At 37.5% G+C, this 22,510-nt stretch overlaps 2 protein-coding genes across 7 annotated transcripts in view; one reads left to right on the plus strand and one right to left on the minus strand.

Annotated features, from left to right (window-relative positions):
• The window catches only part of NDUFA9 (NADH:ubiquinone oxidoreductase subunit A9), a 40,704-nt gene extending 35,129 nt beyond the window's left edge, over positions 1 to 5,575 (minus strand). The window contains exon 1 of the mRNA XM_077871393.1: positions 5,423 to 5,575. Coding sequence (XP_077727519.1) covers positions 5,423 to 5,471 — 49 coding nt within the window. The 5' untranslated portion in view covers positions 5,472 to 5,575. The remainder of the gene's footprint in view (positions 1 to 5,422) is intronic.
• Positions 5,576 to 5,587: 12 nt separating this feature from the next.
• The window catches only part of AKAP3 (A-kinase anchoring protein 3), a 38,205-nt gene continuing 21,282 nt past the window's right edge, over positions 5,588 to 22,510 (plus strand). The window contains exons 1-5 of one of the 6 annotated variants that reach the window (XM_077871372.1): positions 5,588 to 5,658; positions 6,319 to 6,540; positions 7,732 to 7,941; positions 10,744 to 10,851; positions 13,378 to 13,473. In XM_077871372.1, coding sequence (XP_077727498.1) covers positions 13,378 to 13,473 — 96 coding nt within the window. In that variant the 5' untranslated portion in view covers positions 5,588 to 5,658; positions 6,319 to 6,540; positions 7,732 to 7,941; positions 10,744 to 10,851. The other 5 variants (XM_077871375.1, XR_013364418.1, XM_077871371.1 and 2 more) reach the window with 5 other exon arrangements.

A 22,510-nucleotide genomic window follows, 5' to 3' on the forward strand; every position in this document is an offset into this window, starting at 1 on the left:
GTCAGTGCCCCTAACTACTTGCATTGTTCAAGAGTCAACTGTAAAATCCCTCTCCCTGCCCTATAGGATACAATACACCTTGGAAGATAAATCACATTTAAAAAAACTAAGAGAGTACAAACCTGCATAGTAAAAGGAACTGAGAGAATGCAAAGAAAGGGAGCAATAAAATAGATAATTATGAGGAATAATTCCTGGGTAAAGTGTGTTTTGGGGGGGCTTTTCTTCCAGTTTGAGAAATTTCTGACATATATCACTGTGTAAGTTTAAGGTATACAGCATGGCGGTCTGATTTCTACATAGTATGAAATGATTACAAAAGGTTCAGCTTATGTTCATCATCTCATAGAGCTACAAAAGGAAAGAAGAAAAAAACAACCTCTTCCTTGTGATGAGAACTCAGCATTAACTACCTTACTGCTCCTATGTATCCTACAGCAACATTAGCTAAGTCGCCATATTGTGCATTATATCACGAGCAGTTCTTTATAACTGTAGGTTTGTACCTTTTGACCACTTTCCTCCAGTCCCCCCTCCTGCAACCCTGCTTCTGGGAACCACAAGTCTGAGCTCTTTTTCTATGAATTTGGGGTTTTTTTTAATCCTATATATAAATGAGATCATACAGTATTTGTCTTTCTCTAACTTATTTCACTTAGCAGAGTGCCTTCAGTGTCGATCCACAGTGACACAAATGGTAGGATTTCCTTGTTTTTTATGGCCAAATAATATTTCATCGCATATAAATACCACAACTTCTTTATCTGTTCGTCCCACAATGAACACTTAGGTTGTTTTCATGTCTCGGATATTATAAATAATGCTGCAATAAACATGGAGTGCAGATACCTTTTTGAGTTTTTCATTTCCTTTAACATATTAGCAGAAGTGGAATTGCTGGATCATATAGCAGCTGTATTTTTAATTTTTTGAAGAAGCTTCATGTTGGCCATAGTGGCCATTCCCTTTCCTCCACATCCTCGCTAACATTTGTTCTCTTGTCTTTTTGATCATGGCAACTCTAAAGTATGAGCTGATACCTCACTGTGGTTTTAATTTGCATTTCCCTGATGACAAATGATGTTGAGCACCTTTTCATGTACCTGTTGGCCTTCCACATACCCTCTCTGCCCATTTTTAAATTGGGTTATTTGGAGGATTTTTGCTATTGAGCAATAAATTAGTTTGAGAAATAGAGAGGAATATCAGAAAGAATAGACTTCTGTGTGAAGCACATAACACTTGTAACAATGCAGATGTGGGAATGAAAAAGCCCAATGCAGGGAACAGAGGATTTACCTGGAACAGACTCTGAAACCTGATAACGAATGAAAAAATAAAGTTGACATACATGCTCGAAGCAGAGGACTGCTAGTAGAGAACATTTTTTTTTAAGAGTATAGTTCAGACAACATAAAGCTATTGAAAATCATCAAAACTAATGACAAAATGAGTGTTTCTCAAACCTCTATTTCTTTTTCATAGGCTTGGGTTCATGGATTAGAAGGAACCCTCTAAGTTTCTGCATCAGTGTTTAAACCTTCTCCACACTTTATGTAAGGAGACCACGTGGCATTAGTGTGGACATCTGCAAGGTTGGGAAACACTACTTCCACTACTGCAGACCATTCTCATTGGAGCCACTCTAACAGAAGGTTCCACCACATGAGAGATCAATGATTGTTTCCCAGCAGCTTTGATCCCTATGTTCCTCTGGAATGACCAAGAACAAATCTAACCCCTCTCCTGCATTTAAGTGCAGTGATGGTATCTCTACTAAGTCTTCTTCAGATTTCACATCCTCAGTTCCATCAACCCTTCTTCATTCGGCAGAGATGTAAAACTCCTTCGGAATCACACTCCCAATTTTCAAGTCTCTTGAAAGAGGGTAGAGTTTTTGAGCAAGCTACCTAACTTTCAGGGAGTAAGTAAAAAAACAACTAAACAGTTTAAACTGCTGATAAATTTCTGCTCCACTCAACAAACTGTTTGTCAATAGCATTGGTGCTTTGTAAACTTGGGGAAAACTAAAAGAAACAAATAGGAATGGCTTTAGGAAATCTGTGTTTGAAAAAAAGAAAGAAGGAAGGAAGGATGGTAAGTAACTAAATAAGTCTGTGTCTGTTTTCTGCACATGATTCTCCAGTGGCACTCTGCCCAGAAACCATGAGTTTTTCCCTATCCAAAAGCATGAAATTAGAGAAAAAGCCTAGCTTACTGAACAGTGACTGAAACCACAAAGATGAAAAACACTTATTGCAGACTGGACACATAACAAACTTATCACAATAACAGCTAAATTTACAAAGCTGTTAGCAGATGCTGGCCATTGTTCTATGTGCTCAGTAGGTATTATCTTATTTAATACTATTCTTACTGTCACTTTACAGATGAGGAAACTCAGGCTCAAAGAGTTTAAGTGACTTGGCTGAAAAGCCAGCAAAGGAAATTGAAAAGCAGCCCAGTAAGGTAAGGGGAGAACAAAAGGAAATGAAGGAAATGGTATCCAGAAGACAAATGAAGAAAGGGACTGACAGAGGTAATAGTTAGCTCTATCAAAGGCTGCTGAAAAGTAAAATAGGTTGGGGATAGAGGATCACAGACCTAGAAGATATTGGTTTTGAATGCCTTTAATAAGAGCTATTTTATTGCAGTAGGAATGACAGCCTAACCCGAGCAGGCAAGAGACAATGTAAGGCAAGGAAGTGGGATAAAGAGTATCGATGATTCTTCCAGAGAGACAATGTAAAAGGGGCGGGGGAGGGACTAGAAGAACATGAGAACAGGATTTGTTATTTATTTATTTATTTATTTATTTTAAAGATTTTATTTATTTATTCACTAGAGACACAGAGAAAAGCAGAGACACAGGCAGAGGGAGGAGAAGCAGGCTCCACGCAGGGAGCCCAATGCGGCACTCGATCCCAGGACTCCAGGATCACGCCCTGAGCCAAAGGCAGACGCTCAACCACTGAGCTACCCAGGCGTCCCAGGATTTTTTATTTAATATAACTTTTTTTTTAAGGTTTTATTTATTTATTCATGAGAGACACAGAGAGAAAGGCAGAGACATAGACAGAGGGAGAAGCAGGCTCCCTGCAGGGACCCTGATGTGGGACTCGATCCCAGGACCCCAGGATCATGACCTGAGCTGAAGGCAGATGCTCAACCACTGAGACATCCAGGTGCCCCTTATTATAACATTATACACTAATGGAAATGATCCAGTAGAAGGAAAAAAGCACTTAGAATAGTGTCTGGTATATAGTTTGAACTACATAAATGATAGCTATTGTTATTATTACTGAAAATGTTTTTCATTTCAAAATTATATCACATTTTTGTATACACTGATTCCTCTTACAAAACCCACTTTGGGGACCACTGGACTAAAGTGCTTGACTTGCAAAGTCCTCCACTATTTGATCCCATCTAACACATTCAACTGTCTTTCCTACTATTATTCCATATCTACCGGTCATCATTTCACTGCCTCCTACGTACTTTGTGATTCCATTCTCATCACCTTGTCCTTGCCCATGTCAGGAAAATGCCTAGCTTCTCCGAATTTCCAAATCATAACAACTCTTAAAAAAAAAAAAAAAATCCGTGGAAGCACTGCAGTTCTCCACTGGCCTTCCAATCTTCCCTCACTACTTCAAATGATACTAATCTTTCCCTTTTCTGATTTCCTATGGTATGTAGTAGTCTCTCCACATTTTGTCATATATAACTGTTTTATGCAGTTCTGTTTTATAGTGTTTTGATTATGTTACCACTAGACTTGCTCTCCAGAGTTTATGCAAAAGCTTATTTTACCCAGAGACAATAAAGCATAGCAGTTAAGAGCACAAACTACAGGTTCATTTTTTTTTTTTTTAAAAAAAAGTAAATTAAAGCAAAACTATTTATGAAAATATTTAGGACTATGGTTAGCAGATAGCCAATAGCAAATGGCAGTTATTTTCCTTCATGATCTACATCATGTCACAGCAATGTAATACCTTCACAAGAACCAGCCAATGTCTTTGCAAAGAAGTCATGGCTACATAACCATCCACTATAAATGATGTGAACCAATCACCTTTCCAGTGGTAGGCAGGAGCTCTACCCAAGATGGAAAATAGGAAAGCACCCCCCAAATACTCCCGGACTTGCTCCTCTGCCTAAACATCAGAATGACTTGTGGAATTCTTTAAAACCTAAAGTGCAAGGAGTCAATCTCAAAAATTCTGATTCAAAGCTCTGCGATGAGGGATCCCTGGGTGGCGCAGCGGTTTGGCGCCTGCCTTTGACCCAGGGCGCGATCCTGGAGACCCGGGATCGAATCCCACGTCGGGCTCCCGGTGCATGGAGCCTGCTTCTCCCTCTGCCTATGTCTCTGCCTCTCTCTCTCTCTCTGTGTCTATCATGAATAAATAAATAAAATCTTTAAAAAAAAAAACAAAAACAAAGCTCTGCGATGAGTCTCCATTTTTATCTTTTCTAAAGCACTAAAAATGATTCCGACATGCTGCAGCTCATTTTGAGAGCAAGTGGGACTTGATAATGACTTGAATGCACCATGGAAAAACACAACTTCTAGAGGCTAATTGGGGCAAATCAGTGAAAGGGCGGAGCGGGAAGAATGATCATGAAGTGTAACTGCATTCCCCATTTCCTGGCTTTTCTTGCCTCGCCTTCCGAGTGTAGGAGCAAAGGAGTATTTTCAAAGTGCGGGCCATGACAGCAGATCCCATCAGAAGGGAAGGAAAAATGAACAACGTCAAGATGTCCCGAAGCTATTGCTGTTATTACCGAAAATGTTTCATTTCAAAAGTGGTCCCCAGAGTGGGTTAAACCCTAAGGAGTCCCCTACTCTTCCCTCGCTCCCCCAACCCCCGGGGCCTGCAGCGAACACACCGGACACAGGCAAGAATGCTTTGGACTTAAAAACTGCTTTCACGAATGCTACTGTATTTAACCCGCTTCAGAAACCCCGTGACGCTGTGGTATTCCCATCATTCCCACTGTAACGTGAAGAAGCTGGAATTGAGGTCTGCACAAGGGCATACAGGGAGTCCGCCGAAGACTTTCACTATCCTTTTTTTCCATCCTTTTCGGGTTCCTCCCCGCCACCTCCCGAACGCCCCGCCGCCGGCCACGCGCACAGTCCTCGTCACCTCAAACCCTTACAGCCCTATCCTTTAGTAGGTGCCCCCTACTTCCTCCATTCCCCTTCCCGTTGCTCACGTTGGCTCAGCACAGACCCCTGAGCCGGGGAGGGGAAAAGGAAAGCTGAAAACTACAGGCAGCTCCAGACCTAGAAAGACCAAGGTGCCTGCGGGGTTGGAGTGACCGCTGCGGCACGGCGCAACTCCCAGCACTTCTGATCCCCGTCTCGGAAAGACAACCGGGGGCCGATGTTCCCGGTGACACTTACGTGACATTGGCAGGGCCCGGACAAGCCGGGGGTGAGCGGCGGCCGCCATCTTCTCCCACAACCCCCCGCGGCCGGCGCCCCAACCCAGTACGGCTACCGAGCCGGGCCAAAAGCGATCTTCCGCGCGTGTCTGCGCAGGCGCTAAGCGGGCAGCGAAGGGCGGGTCAGGGATTGGGGCGGCTGTAAGGAGGGGAGCTGGGAAAAGGGAGCGAGGCCCGAGACGAGAAGGAAGCGAGGTGGGACGCAGAGAAGGGGAGGAGGGCAAGCAATAGAACTGAGGCTGTGCACGCCCGACTGGCCACGCACGCTCTGTCCTCGGAGCCGAGCCGAGCCCTTGCTGTGCCCTTTACCCGATAGGCTCCCAGGGTCTGCTCGAAGGAAAGTTCTCTGACGCCCCAGGTGGCCATCGTTCCGCCGCCGGCCTGCTGTCATTACTTCAATGACACTTATCACCACCTGACAGGACTCCAGGGATTCTTAACCCGGAGTGTGACTCGAGAGCGGGCTCAAGGAATTCTGTGAACCTCCTGAAGCGTTCAGTGTAGTGGGTGTGTGTATGCCACTGCACATTTTTCTAGAAGGAGACTCAACATTGAGTCTAGAACGACAGTTTGTGATTTTTATTTCCTTGACTGTGGGCCTCTTTGAGAATCTGCACTGTTGCAGAATACAGGTTTCTGGAGCCCGAGGAGGAGGCAGAAAGGTTGAACGCTTGCAATTTTAAATGTCTTCTTCTGGCCACTCAGGTTTTCTGAGTGGAAGACAGGAACCAGCAGCAGCTTGTCCTGAGACATCTGCCCGGGTTTATCAGAAAACAAACTAGTTTGGGGCGTCTTTCTAGATTTGGCAATTCTTTCAGTGCTTTGGGGTTTGTTTTGCTTTGTTTTGTTTTTCAGGAAGAAAGTCCTGTGCGTTGCCTGGAGGGACAAAGGGCCCTAATGAGTAGAGGTTGCCTATTACTAGGCTTGTTGATTTGTGGTTCCCCACTCGATCCCACCTCCACTGTTTCTTGAAGCCTCACGTGCAAAATTGAATTGGAACAGGAAAGGAACTCTTGAAGACTCATTCAGTGTTCACCCAGTATTTAAAATTCCCCGATACTTGAGTCTGGGGTCAATGTGAGTACAAAACACCTAACTGGTTCTGATAAACTGCCAGACTCCATTAGCAGCAGCAGCCTCCTAACACCTGTGCAGCAGGGCAAGCCTGCTGTTTTACATCTCCAAGTCAAACTCTGTCTCATGTCCTCAGTACTAGTTTCAAAGTGGCATATTGTTGAAAGAGCACTGTCTTAAAACTCAGAGTCTTAGATCCCAGTCCTAGCTCTACCAGTTAATAGTTGTGACCTGGGCAAGTTTCTACACCTACCAGACAGAAAGTGGTACCTGTCCTGTTACCTCAGAAGATTATTGTGAGGATCAGATGACCTACCGGGGTGTGAAGGTGCTTTGTCAGCTGCAAAGTACTATGTGCATGTGTGTGAAGTTCTATTTAAATAACAGTGAAATATCAAAATCCTAGACTGTTAGAGCTGGGAGGGAACTTAAGAGATGAGTACACCCAATTTATTTATTTTACAGATGAAGAAACTGAGACCGTATAAAAGATCATCCATAGTTAAATAGCCTTGTTGAAGGAAGCTGTAACAAACCAGTCACTTTTGAATTTGTTAACAGTTTTAATCTTTATCTTGTGGCCTTGACCAAGATTCTTTTTGTTTCATGGAAACTATGTATTAGTCCTGTATTTAATCGTCAAGTGTATGTAGAGTAATATTTCCAAAGAGAATGTGCCAAGAACAAAGTCCTTCTCGAGGATAGAAATTGCCAACCAAATGCCTCTCAGTTTATTCTAGGACATTTCCTCAAACTGAGGCATTGCAGAGAATGGATGAGTGCTACTGTATCTGACCATTGAAGATAAATTATAACCCAGAGATGGTCAGTTTGGGCAAAATGTCTATAAATTTATTTTTGTTTTATAAAAGGTGAGATGCTTATAACTCACAGTTGAGGCTGGGTCCACAAAATGAAGTGATTCCATGGGCTTTGCATTAAAAAATTTAGTAGATGTTCAATTTTAATTCTTCCCCTCTGCACCCATCTGAATTTGTTCATACACAATACTCGGTTGTTTTAAGTGCAATTCGTTGGCAAATCCCCCCCCACACACACACACCATATTCCCTGTCTAAATTAGATACTTAAAGGAGAAAATTAATTAGAAGAAAACAAGCCCAGTCCTTCCAAACTAAGCATCAGAGCAGTGGAGTGTATTTTCACCTATCCTCTTCTCCTTTGACAACTCAGTTTCTGATAGACTCAGTACTGTTGCTATGGAGACAGTGACATCACCAGTTGCAATTCTGATGTCACTCTTCAGTCCCAACAAGGGGAGGTACATGGAAGGCTGGAGGAGGAAACAAGATCTTGAGCTGAGCAAGAACATCCCAGCATCTTCACTGACTTTTAAAGTCTAGTCTGGAGTCTTCTGTGGTTCTCTATTCCAGTGCTACAGAGGTAGGAAATTCCAGTGGGCTGATAAAACAGCCCATTTTCTGAGCCGCTGTAGTTAGGAAAATTCAGTGACAAATGATGGTTAACTTTTAATATTTAACCCAGCCTCCCTCTTTGCACAATTTTGATTTTATATCAGAATCTTCTGGAAATAAATGAGCCTCTCCCTCAGTAGCATTGCAGCTAAACGTACCATCTTTGCTGCTGAAATTTTCATTTTGTTGCAGATTTGACCAGATCTCCTTGGCCATCCTTTTGGGATTATGAGGGGATCTTATTTCCCACTTTCCAACTTGATGATGAGACTGGAAGCTTAACTACCTGCTGACTTCTCTTCATTGTGTAGCTATTCCAAACGTCGTGTCTTTTTCTCCAGTGCTCAAAAAACAAAATTAGACTGATATACCACTGAGTCCTGATTCTCATCTACTTTCATCCCCTCTACTGTTATTTCTGAAGCCTTGGCTAGACAACAGAGACCTTGGAAAAGGCAGACTATATATAGCCATGTGAAGAAAGTGTCTGTATTTATGGGGCACCAGAGGAAGAAGCTAAAGGAAAGTGAAAATGGAGGAGATTGACAGAGAGGCTTAACAGTGAACGGTATCACCAGAGGAAAAGACATGCACACCCTTCTAATCTTTATTTAAACAAAATAGACTGTGACTGATGTCAGCAATAATTACATTTATTGAGTGTTACAATGTGCCAAGCACTTAGAGGAAGGGAATGAGAGAGAAAAAGAGAATGGATTTAATTGAATATATTCTTTCTTTTTAAAACCAGTAATAAAATTTGGTTCAATTAACTTTAAAACCTGATCAGACATGTATCAACCCTACAAAAGCTTCATTTATGTTGCCTGTAATTTGGGCTTTTCTGTGACTTTAAGAATCTTGAGTAAACAGAAGCCTCTTGCTTATGACGGATATAGGAGAAAACTGTTTTGAGATAGAGCTATGGTCTGAAGTACAGCAGCCATAACCAAATCCCTGTGTTATGCCCTCTCTGGCTGCCATTCGCCATTTGCACTCCTCAATTATTGCTGAGGTCTCAACCACATTCGCACTTTTAGGGAGTATTCCCTCTATGGGCCACAGGATCCTTCTATTGGCCATAGAAAAATTTCATAGCTTTTGGGATGTTAACTTGCAGAGCTGCAATATGTAAAGGAATATATCCAATGTTTTTAACACTCCCTTTCTGGGCCTTAGTTTCCTAGTCTGTAAAATGAGGATGTTAGGATAAATGGTTTCTAGGGTCCATTTATCTATACATTGTATAGAATTGGCTTTCCTTCCTCATCAAATTTAATAGATAATACAATGCATCCTTTTTCTTTTGTATTTTCTACCCTAACTCCAGGATATTATTCACCAACTTTGGACTTAAGATATTTATGAATCTGTTCATTGGCTCCATTAAACTCTAGATTTTCCTTCCCTCTTTTTCATTTTATTATGGGAAATGTATACAGAGTTAGAAGTCTCAATATCATTACCATCAAAGATATTTAAGTACCTCATAGAAATATAATTATCCAGGACAATTTAGGGAGTTTAAAGTCTGAAATAAGTTTCATGGATGCAGATAAAAATGCAGAAGATATAGTAAGTAGAATGAAACATTAGTACACATAATTGGAAATGTTTGCTGGATATATATGACTAAAAGATGTACTTTCTGTTTGTGAAAGAAGTACAAGAGCACTCTTGAAATATTGACTTATTTGTATTATTGGGATGGGAAGGTCTTTAATAAATCATTGAATAAATACTAATACCTTGGCTATGTCTCTAGGGTGAACTTATATCCAATAGGAATTAAGCTTCAGGAAAGACTGAATGTGTGACTTACCACCATAGCAAACTGGAGCAAACCATTTTTTGGTTCTTCTCAGATTCTCCTACTTAAGAAAGAAAAATTTACACTACCTGGAATTAGAAATAGGCAGTATTCCTGTATTCACTCTTTCAGCAGATAATTATTAAACACCAACTTTAAGACACTAGTTACTATGAGGGTTAACAAGATGAGTAAGAAAAGGCATCTGCCCTCAGAAAGCCATCTAATTAAAGAGATGAAATATTTGTGATCAGTTAAAGGACTAGATGGAATGTTGAAGCAAAATAAGATGAAAATGTTGGAGAAGTAATCACATTCAGTTAGGTACCTAGAAAATATTTCATAGATGGGGTAGGTAAGCTTTGTCCTGAGCTATCAAGCAAGGGTGGGATTTAGAGAGACATTACTAGTGGGCTGTGTGGGTATGCCAGTGTGAAAGTACAATGCCCTTGTGTCTTCTATTTAAATGTCTTAGAAGAGGAAGTATAAGGAAGATCTTTGATCTGGAAGCTAGAGCTAACATTAACTATAAATTCCCTTCACAACATGAAAATGTATATTTCTCTCAAGTCCCCAAAAGAATATTTACAAAGTGCTTTGAGATCCATGAATTCAGGACACTTATTCTTCATTCTAGCTACTTATTTTCTGATTTCTTAGTCAAGAAGTCTGAAAGTAAGCTAAATACTTTTAGTTTTGTCATTGTTAAATAAGCCTATATATCACTGATTTGGAAGTGGAGAATAACAATAGTCATTTCAGAAAGTGTTGGCCGGAAGATGGAGCCTTTTTTATTTTGTCACCTTGGAACCATCAGACTGTACCCAGAATAAGATCTGGACTTTAAATTTGAATGTCATTTTGTGCTCATGACATGTGAAAAATAGTATTACTTGGTAATAAAAACAATAGGGTTCACATGTAAAATTAGTCATTTTTATTTGTGTCTTTCCATTGCAGATCCCTTATATTTCATGGCAGGAGGGGTGGGTAAATTTAGGAATAGTGAAGACAACAACAAATTAATCAAGAGCTTTCCTCATATCTCAGAACCTGTCCTCAGTAAGAGTAAGTCATCACATAATTTCCTTACTTTTGTATGTAATCTTTCTTGATTTTTAATTGCAATCTATAGCTTAAATAAGTCAGGAGGTCCTGTTGATTTTGTTGTTTTCTATTAGAAGTAGTTCAATAAGATAAAATATCAGTGGAGATTGAAAGGTAAGCTTCTGGCTTTCACTTGTTCTGTCAACAATTCAGAGCAAACTGTTTCCAAGTTTCCTCATTCTCTGTCCAAGTAATAATAGCATCCATTCCTTTATTCATGGTAATGGCTCAAACATAAGAATATTAGCATATATGAGTGGCTGAGAGCAATAAAGGACTTCATAGACATTAAGAACCCCTCGTTATAGTTTAAAATAACTATTAAAATGGATAGCAAAGAATGTTAGAAAATTTTAGAAAATTTTTAAGGAAAAGAATAAATAAAAATAAATCTGGAGCTGGCAAGTTGTTCTCAGAGAGAATCCCTAGGCCCGGGGATTCTGATTCTTATGTAGATGTACATTAGAATCACCCAGGATGCTTTTATGAAATTCAATGCCTAAGTCTCCCCACCCCAAAACCACTGAAGATTCTTTGGGAGGTAGTATCGCAGATTCAGTACCTTTAAACAGTTCTCCATCTAATCAGGGAGGAAAACCCTCTACGTATCCAGGGAAACTATTGTATTACAACGTCAGGAAGAGTAAGAGAAACGGTGTCCCTAATCTGAGTTAGTGATTGGGTGTGAAAACAGGTACAAATCCTTGTGGGAGCAAAGGACCAGTAGCTCTTAAAAGGTCTTCTATTTTCTGTTTAGTAATTATTTGTAATATTCTACATAACAAAAATAATAAATCCATTTATAAATAAGCTTAAATAATTTGTGTAATCTGTATTTGATTTGTGTTGGTTTTATTTTGAGGGAGGATGTCAACCCCCCCCAAAGTCTTTTAACACAAATATTTCCAATTAACCAGATATTCAACCCTTAATAATGCTTAACTTACTTCAAGTAATTTTTTATAAAATGCATTTTCACTGTAAAAAAATAAGATAAACTTTTGGACTTTACTGTAACAGTTTAAAACAATTTATAGCAATTTTATTTTTTTACTATTTTATTTATCTATTTGAGAGAGAGAGAGAGAGAGAGCACGAGGTGGGGGAAAGCGCTGAGGGAGAAGGAGAAGCATACTCCCTGGTAAGCAGGGAGCCTGATTTGTAGCTTAATCCCAGGACCCTTGGATCATGACCTGAGCCACATGTAGACACTTAACTGACTGAGCCACCCAGGCGCCCCATAACAATTTTAAATAAATGTTTTATTTTGTTCAAATCAAGTATATATATCTTATATGTAATGTATATATTATATATAAAGCATACATATATATACTTTTTAAAGATATTTACATTAGAAGGGAAAATTTGGCCATCTTATTCCACCTTGTTGAGAAGTATAGATGTAAGCAAAGTTTATAATGAAAGAAAGGAACTTCAATGTAATGGTAATGGAACTCTGACATGGAAAAAGAGGTCAAAGAGAAGCTTCTCATACTTGTAGATTATCAGTGGACAAATATTATAATAATTAGCCATGTTTTCAAGGACTACCAAATAAGATGCCATGCTATGGAAAGTGAACAAGACTAAGGTCAAAGTTATAGGAATAGGGGATGTTATGCTAAATTTTGAGGTGAGCAAAAAGCAAGTAAAAGCAATTCTTTCACTGAAAAGAGACAATAAATAAAAGAAGAAAGTGGTAGCAGCTAGAGGGAGGCTTGGAGTAGGAGAAGACAACTAAAATGATTATCAGTTTTCTAGTTTGGAAGACTAGCTAGATGGCAGTGCCATTACTGAGATTAAGGAGTAGAGCACAGTACTGGGAGGATTGAACAATCAACATCAACAAAGCATCCACACAAAGGTCCATTGGATAGTGCATGTGGCATCCCTTTTCTCTTGGCATCCAGAGTTTGGCTGATCCATAGAGACTAAGAATTTCCCCAAGATCCTTGGCTATTTGGAGAGGGACTGGTCTTAAGGAGAAGCTTCTAAGACTTGTGGCTAATATAAGTTAAGTTAGTGCTCTAGAAATTAATGAAAATGGAGCATATAATACTTTAAAAGACAAGAACAGGCAGGGAAAATACAAATTAATTCTATTTTGATCATATTGAGTTTTGAGTGTCTACTGAAAATCCAGGATATGGAAAGGCTGTCAAGCAAGGACACATAGAGCAGGGCAGGGCTTCATAGGTTCATTTATGAACAAATCATATTAAGTACCTCTAGCATATAACAGGCATTGGCCTCAGTACTAGAGATAAATATATTTAAGAAATATTCCTGCAGTGAAGAACTGGGAATGAAGAGATCTTCATTCTCAGTAGGTAGGTTGAAGTAGCTCTTGGGACAGGACTCTACTGAAAGCATTGCTCCTGTTTTCTACATCTCAGCCATTTGCCTTATTTCTCCTTACTTTCATGTAACTTGTCCCTTTGATGACCATTTCTCTTTCTCTCTTTTATTTTTTTCTACTTCCAGATGTCAGATAAGGTTGACTGGTTACAAAGCCAAAATGGAGTATGCAAAGTTGATGTCTATTCACCTGGAGACAGCCAACTCCAGGACTGGAAAATGGTAAGCATCCATCTCTTTATAAATACTCATTTAGGAATAAATGGAGTACCATTAAGAGTAGGCTTATGCTCTTCACCACCACTGCCTACCTCTTATTTTTGAAGGTGAAATTCTTGGGGAAAAACACAAACTCTTCTAGACCAAAAAATTCCTATTCATATTGTTTTGGAGGCAAAATTCTATAATATTATAATTTCATAGAAGAAATCTAATTAATGCAAAACCTATATATTACAGCTGTAAATTTTTTTAAATTTTCAAACAGAAAGGGATTGGATTTCAAATAGAAATGTTACAAAGTTCATAGAAACTATTTTTTAAAATGTAAGGTGCCTCAAAATTCTCAGAACTATAAGCTCTCATCTAAGTAACATTATCATTCTGCCTTCATCATTCAACAAACATTTATTAAGTGCTTAGTATCAGGCACTGTAAGTCAGGGTCCAGTCAGAAGATGGAGATCATAGCACACAATTTGATATTAAAAATTTTAGTGAAAGATAGTTAACAAGTTAACTACTAAACACTGTAAGACCCTGAGAGTTTCAGAAGTAGCAAATATAGAGAGCAGCTACTACCCCTAGGTTGCAAGAGAGTGAACAGGAAGAGACTAAGAACTCACAGTAGTTACCTCTCCTTCAGCCAAGGTGGCTTCAGATTTCTTTGGAGAGAGTATGGCTTGCCATAGGACGACTAGCCTGCTGGGGCAGAAGATGCTTGCCAGAGGGTGCAAGTGCACTAGAAGTGTGGCATCTCTCCAGTGCCCTCTACTAACAAAGCCAGCTGCCAAAGAAGAAATGTTTAGAGGGGTCCAGTTCCAATGTCACAGAGCAAGGCAAAGAAAGGTGGACTTTCTGTTGAGAGACAGTCATGGATGACTGGCGTAGACCCTGTGCTAAGTCCTAGAGTCAGAGATGTAAAAAAAAATTAGACAGAATTCTTTTTTTTAGGATCTCATAATTTAATGAAATCACTATGGTAATTCCCATCCTTACTATTATTATTTATCAAACACTTATTTGCATACAATGTTCTATTTATACCCATCTCCTATTTTCCAAAATCTATTTGATCTGTCTTATGTAGCCTAAGAGAGATAATACTATCAAACCTACATAAGACATTAAGATGTATAGATAATAAATATCCAATTATTCTAGAGTAAGTGCCAACCAAAACAGCTGCTATTAGATCTTTTGTTTACCTCTGCTCTTTCATGTAGAAAAATAAAAGATAGATGAATTTCAATACTAAATAAAATTTAAAAAGTCATGATTTTTCATTAAGGGAGGAGCACTCTGGGGAATAAAAAAAAAGAAAAAGAAACAATTAATGCCCTCATAGACCTTACAATTAATTTGGGAAAATAAAAAATATAAATATAATCTAAAAATTAGCCTAATTATAAGAAGTTCATGATAATTTGCCGAGTGAGTTTTCTGGCAATAATTGGATTAGGTGTTTAAAGTACAGATCAAAGTGGGAAGTGGTCAGGGAAAATTTCATAAAGTGTATTTAACAGAGCTAGAGGTGAAGAATAGGATGGTAGGTATATGTGTTGACTTCAAACTAAGGTACTGGAGCAGAAGATGGCTGAGGAGAGAAAATTAAACTTTTTTTATATTCTCCTTCATGGATGTGAAAATTTTCCCTGGCCTTAATTAAGAAAGATTCAGAAATCATTTGGCATCCACCATCTCCAGCTGCCTTTGATACTACTGTATAAGAAGAGAGGAAAAGTTTGCAAGAAGGGAATGGGGTTTGGAAGAGATGGGATGTTTGTAGACTGCACTGATAAAAAAGCACATGTGGTTAGCCTTTCATTAACCACTTTTGCAAAATCCTCCTGGGTCAAGTGGAATAATGGACATAAGGTGCATACTTTCTGGATTTAAAAAATGTAAACGGGCAATAAAAACCTAAAAACACAGAAGACTAACACAGCTCTTTATACTCCATCATAAAACTGTGTGCTATGCTATATGTTTTTAATGCTCTGGGAAAAGAATCAAAAAAGATAAAAGAATAAGCCCCACATCTGCATTATGAGAAGACTTTCATATACATGTTATAGCCCAATTACAGAAACATACCTATTTGCAGAATGTTTTTATAGAAACTGTAGGTGAAACCTGGTAGAAAGAATTTCTTAGTCTCATCTTCCTAGATATGCCTATCTTTAAATAAGTGGGTAATATTAAGGGATAATTTTCAAAAAAAAAAGTACAAAATCCAGACTCTCAATCAGATACGAAAATGAACACATGTTAAGGATTTTATTTAACTCATTAATGAGGAGACTGGTGAGGTGTTACAACCAGTTCAAAGAAGAATTTAAAAAGAGATGTATTACAGATCAGGAATATTAAAATGAATGTACAAGTAGAGGCAAAACTAGCCTCTTTTACAGTGGGGAAGGGAAGGGAGCTGAACCCCTACAAACAGAATTTACATGTCTACAGATATGAAGAATTATTCTGCATTGTTGTCAATTATCTACAGCTAACAGTTGTAAAATACTTCCCATAGATTCAGAATCTGATTATGTGGGAGGCTGTAAACAATGCTTAGTCTATAAATCGTAGACTATAGACAATGCATTATTTTCTATTGGAGCATGATTTTTTTTTTTCTCTACAGTTACCTCCATTTCAATAAATCTCAAAATAAGGTGATTTTGATAACAAAATCAGGCTAATATCTTCAGACTTAGTCAGTTATTTACATAGATAAACCAGATAGGCCATAGCAACCAGATAGGCCTTAAGTTTGCTTTACTGGAAGTTTTCATAACGAAGCTCTGGTTGAACTTTTTTTTAAAGGCCTCCATTATTTGCTATCCTGAGACTAGGAAGATGAGACTAAGAAATTCTTTCTACCAGGTTTCACCTACATTTTCTATAAAAACAAGAATGTATACCACTGGGATTCCCTGAAACCATTGTTCCTAAATACAGTTAAGTTATACTAATAAAAACTTTTAGGCAAAGTACTTTTCATTTTTCTATTTCATTAAAAAAAATGTGGGGAAGGCGAAGTATATAATTAAAAAAAAAGAGAGAGAGAGTAAGGTATAATTGTGAACTGTTATACACCAGCTAAAGTGCAGACTGGCAGACAACTTTCTATAGCCATATAAATCCCTTCATAACCAAGTGGCAGAAATGGACATATTTATTAACAGACCAAAAGATATAGCCTCTCTATCACAATAAAAAAATAATAAGCAAAAAAAAACCCATAAGAATCAAAAGCATATAACCTATTTTTAATCATCGGTGTTTCAATATTCTACCTTACTTAGAAATTATCAAAATATCCAATGAATATCCATTAAATAGCAGTGTTTTAAGTTACATAAAGATGCTGAAAATTTACCATCAAGCCAACAATACTATAAAATATAATAACTTGAAATAAAATTTTTTTAGAATAATATCCAAGTTGAATAAACACAAATATATATTTTTCATGATCTTAAACATAAAGTAGAAGTAATATTAGCTTGCTGGATTTGTATAACCTGTATAAGTTTATGAAGAGCATATCAAAGTAAAAAGTGCATACTCACATTATACTTCATACTGATAAATCATAAAGGACAGCTAGCTGTTTTTATTAAATCAAAATTATTAAACTTACCTTGTTTGCCAAAGGTTATCCTAACTTATGTGACCTTAAGCTCCTAAAATTTTTCTGGGTTAGGTTCTTTAAGCGTACTTTATCAGTCAGAAAAAGATCCTTTATTTAAGGGACTTTATAATCTAATTTGGTATCATATGGAAGTAGGAAGATATTATTGCTTACATTTAATGTTTTTCTGAATGACAAATACTGATAGCTTATAGCCTCAATTCTAAACTTTCAGCCATTAGATTCAAATGTCCAGTTTTCAACAACAATCACAAAGAAACAGGAAAAGTGTGACTCACTCAAAGGAAAAAGTAGGCCAACAGAAATTGTGTCTGAAAAAGACCTGATGATGGCAGATCCACTAGACATAGACTACAAAACAACTGTCTTGGGATTTCTGGGTGGCTTAGTCAGTTAAGTGTCTGCCTTCAGCTCAGGTCATGGACCCAGGTTATGAAATTGAGCTCTGTGTCAGGCTTCTGGCTTCTCCCTCTCCCTCTGCCCCTCCTCCCCCATTAATGCTTTCTCTTGCACTCTCTCTCTCTCTCAAATAAATAAAGAAAAAACATATTAAAAAGCAAAATGAACGATTGTCTTAAAGATGTTCAAAGAAATAAATATGGAGAAAGTAAAAAAAAAAGTGTATGAACAAAATAGATATATCAATAAAGAGGTAGAAAACCTAGAGTAACCTAAAAGAAATTCTGTAGATGAAAAGTATAATAACTGAAATGAAAATTTCACTGAAGGGATTTGGAGGCAGATTTGAGCAGGCAGAGGAAGGAATCAGCAAACTTGAAAATAGAACCATGGAAATTATCAACTCTAAGGAACAAAGAGAAGAGATTGAGGAAAAGTGAACACAGAACCAAAGGGGCCTGCGGGACACCATCAAGCAAGCATACATTGTGGGAACCTCAGTAGGAGAAGAGAAAGAGAAAGGGCAGAGAGAATATTTGAAGAAATAATGGCTTAAAGCTTTGCAAATCCGATGAGAGACATGAATATAAATATCCAAGAAGTTCAACAAACTCCAACAAAGATGAACTCAAAGATAACCATGCTGAGACACATTATAATCAAACTTTCAAAAAACAAGGATGAATGGAATATTAGTAGAAGTTTTTGATACTTCCATGTCTGAACCACAAAAGTCTCCCATTCAGTTCTCAGTGATCTTGATTGTTCCTTATACACTTGAAGAATAGGTTTTGAGGCCCTAGGGGAGAGTAAAACCATGCAAAAGCAGAGCCTAGGTCCCTGAGTTACTGCAAAGAAAGCTTCTTATTGAATGTCCTCTCTAAACAAAGTGATTGAGAAATACTCCTGTTTCCTTATACCACTAGTACTTCAGGGGTTATCTGACTTAAAACTAGCATTATCCCAAATAATATATTTTGCTTGTGTCATCTTGCTGCCAGAAATGCCCACTTTGTTATATCTATCAAATGTTTAGAACTCCATCTCAAATGCCACTGCTTTTTCTAGTTATCCACCCAAAGCTATATGTCCCTTTTGTAACATTAAACATCTTTTTATTATTTTATAGCACCAATCACATAGTATTTAGTAATATCTGTGTTCATATTTCATCTCTACAGTAGACTTTATGTTTCTAGAAGGCAAAGATCATATTTCTTTTATCTTTATATGTCCCACAATATCTAATAGAGTGTATTGTATACAGATACTATATATATATTGAATTATGCAGGTGGTTTGTGTTACACATTACCTCCCCTAAATCCCTAAATCACTTCTTCAGTAGAGGACCATCAGGTTGGTCCTCCTGGTGGATAGTTTGTATATTTGAACCTGATTTTCCATTTCTTGAATGCAGTCTCTGCTCTGACCTGACCACCTTTTCTCTGTCTCTTTCTCAGACATGCTTATAGGCAGCTTTCTTTCCTAAAACTTCTTCTGAAGGCTAAATTATGTCCATATAGAATTTCCCATTTGTTACTGATCTTTGGTTCAGAAAAACAATTTTTTAAAAAATTCATCACAGGAATTCAGAAAGTAGTTTCCCCACAACTCCCACCTGGTCTGATAGGAATGAATCACAGTACACATCCCTAGCCATACTGTCTTCCAGCATTTCTCTTTTCCAGAGCACCACTCTCCCATGCATATGGGAAGTCAAGTTTTATTCCTAATACTCTGACAGATGGTTAAGTGTGTTTCACTGCATTACTCTAAAAATCAAGCTTATTGACTTTTCTTACTCTTCTCTTACCTCTTCTGAAATTTAACCTTAATTTGAAATGTTTGAGTAGTATTATCTTATATACACACTCTAAGAGTACAAATTTTTGTGCATATTATCTCATTTAATACTAATTGCAACTACATGATGAAATTATTAAAACTAATAATAATTACCATATGATCCAGGAAGTCCACTTCAAGTGTATATCTGAAGGAAACAAAATCACTATTTCAAAGAGATATCTATACCCTATGTTTATTGCAGCATTATTCACAATAGCCAAGACATAAAAGCAACATAAGTGTCCATCCATGGATGAATGAATAAAAAAAATGTGTATATACACAATAGAATATTATCCAGCCATAAATAGAAGGAAGTCTTGCCATTTGTAATAGCATAGATGGATCTAGAGGGTGTTAAGCTAAGTGAAATAAGTCAGACAGAGAAAGACAAATACCATATGATCCCACTTACGTGTGGAAACTTAAAAAATAAAACTCACAGATACAGAGAACAGATGGGTGGTGTGAGAGTGAGCAAAATGGGTGAAGAGAGTCAAAAGGTATAAACTTGCAGCTATAAAATAAATAAGTCCTGGGGATTTAATGTACAGCATACTGACCATAGTTAATTATACTGTATTGTATATCGGATGTTGCAAAGAAAGTAGATCTTAAGCATTCTTATCACAAGAAAATTAATTTTGAACTATGGGTGGTGAAGGATGTTAACTAGACTTATTGTGATAATTTTGCAATATACACAAATATTGAGTCACTATATTGCCCATTTGAAACTAATATAATTTTATGTCAATTAAATCTCAATAAAAAATAATAAACTTTCAGCATGCATCAAAAGTAATCACAGAAACACAAGACTCCCCTGTCCAGAAATCAAAGAGCTCTTCTTCCAAGTGGGCACAAAATTCTTAATTACTTTGAGGTTGAGATGGGCAAAAAATACTAGCAAAACAAACTTTCCATTGTTTTACCCAACAGAGAATAGATCTCTATAAACAATTAGTCCATTAAAGAGATCACTGCCACCAATGACTATTAGCCCTAAAGGAACAAAAATGAAAAGCCAATGCAAAATTAATACAGAGGAAAATTAAAACTAGAAAAAAAAACATAATATCTGCAAAGTTCTATTGCCACCTTAGATTCACTTCTGAGGTCAAAGAAAAAGAATGCATGCACTTCCCTCAGGATGACATTTACCTCTGTTAGGTGAATCTATTGGACATCTTGGCAAAGACTTCAAAAACTGTTAAAAGATCATTTTTAGAGAAGGATGAAATAATGACTTTCATACATGTATAAAAATAAACTCATGGTGGGGCTCAGACTGGGTGCCTCAGTCCTTTAAGTGTCAGACTCTTGATCTCAGATCTTGATCTCATGGTCATTAGCTCAAGACTCGTGTTGGGCTCCATGCTGGATGTGGAGCCTGCTTTTAAATAACTTTTAATTAACTAACTAATTAATTAAAATAACATGGTAAAGATTTTAATGATTAACAAGGAACTGGTGGGATTCAAAGGAGAATTAAAGAAAAAAACCACATATTATAGGTCAGGAATATTGAAGTGAATGTGCAAATGGAGGCAAAACACAGTGGAACCTTCTCTGGTCAGAATTAACATGTATAAACAAGAATTATACTGCAATTGCTATCCATTATCTACAAGATTGTAACATAGCTTCAAGAGAATCAGAATCAGAAAATGTGGAAGGCTGTGCTATAGCTTATGCATAGTTTTCCACTGAAGTATGAAATTTCCCTAAAGTAGCTATTATTCAAATTAGGAGAACCATTTAAAAGGACTTTGCCCCAAACACCATGGCCCACAGACAGGTTAAACCAGCCCCATAGCAGACTGGCGAAACTGCTTTTCTCTGCTTTCCAAGTCATCAAAACATAGCAGTGTACTGCAGGTGTGGAGAACCAATTCTAGAGTCAGAACTGGATTTGAATACTAAACTCCATCATGTGGAGGCTATGAGATACTAGCCAATTTATGTAACCTAAGCTACAGTTTGCTCACCTATGAAACCAAAACAATACCTCTCCTGCAGTCTGTATATGAGGAGCAAGTGAAATAATGTGTGTAAAGCACTCAGCACAGTGCCTGGCAAACACAGGTATTTAAGAAATAGTAACTAGTAACTTATGTGACACTTGGTAGTTAAAATACCAAATTATTCTTTAAAAATTGGCAATACTTGTAGTCATTCCTAGATAGACATTACTCTAATAATCACAGTGCTCCTTTACATTTGATAGTAAATAGGACATTTTCACTTCTTATTCTGGTCTATGTTCAGATGAAAATTATAAATTGCAATGGGGGAATATATAAATATGTACATGTGCTTATCACAGCTAGTGTCCATTAAAGAATCTATATTCGTTCAAAACTAATAATTGTCCAGATATTAACTCATTAATTATAAATTAGATTGTTCAGTTAAGTGATATCAAATAGTTCATTGGAAACCATTTAACATATCAAGACTGTGCTTGTATAGCCCAGCAAAGTGATTAATTATGCACAATTGTCCTTGAATTCTCTAATTTTTTGAAAACTATAGTTGTACTAAGAGACCTAAATAAAAGCAGGTAAGCCCTAGAAAATAGCAAGTAATACAAATATAAGAAAATTTTGATTCAGTTTAAATGCTAATTCTGCTACATAGCTGTAAATATCAGATCTTAAGGATGTATGTTGTTAAAAGCAGTATACTGTAGTGTCTGAGAGCATGGGCTCTAGAGTCAGACTACATGCATTGGAACTCTTGCTCCATCGGTGATTATCTGTATAACTTCAGATAAGTAACTAACTTGATTTTTCCTTTCTTCAGTTCCCTCCTCGGTAAAATGCATATAATAAGAGAGCCAACATTTAAGTTTACTGCAAGAATAATGTTAAGTGAGGGGATGCCTGAGTGGCTCAGTAGGTTAAATGTCTGCCTTGGCTCAGGTCATGATCTCAGGGTCCTGGGATGAAGCCCTGCTCAGCGGGGATTCTGCTTCTCCTTCTCTCTTTACCCCTCCCCCTCTCTCATGTACCTTCTCTCTCTCACTCTAATAAATAAAATCATTTTAAAAATACTAAAAAAAGAGAATACTAATAAGTGAGATAATAGTCTTAAAATACTTGGAATAGTGCCTGATACATACTAAGTA

The sequence above is a fragment of the Canis aureus genome, chromosome 25 (assembly GCF_053574225.1).
Source record: "Canis aureus isolate CA01 chromosome 25, VMU_Caureus_v.1.0, whole genome shotgun sequence".
Classification (NCBI taxonomy): Eukaryota; Metazoa; Chordata; class Mammalia; order Carnivora; family Canidae; genus Canis; species Canis aureus.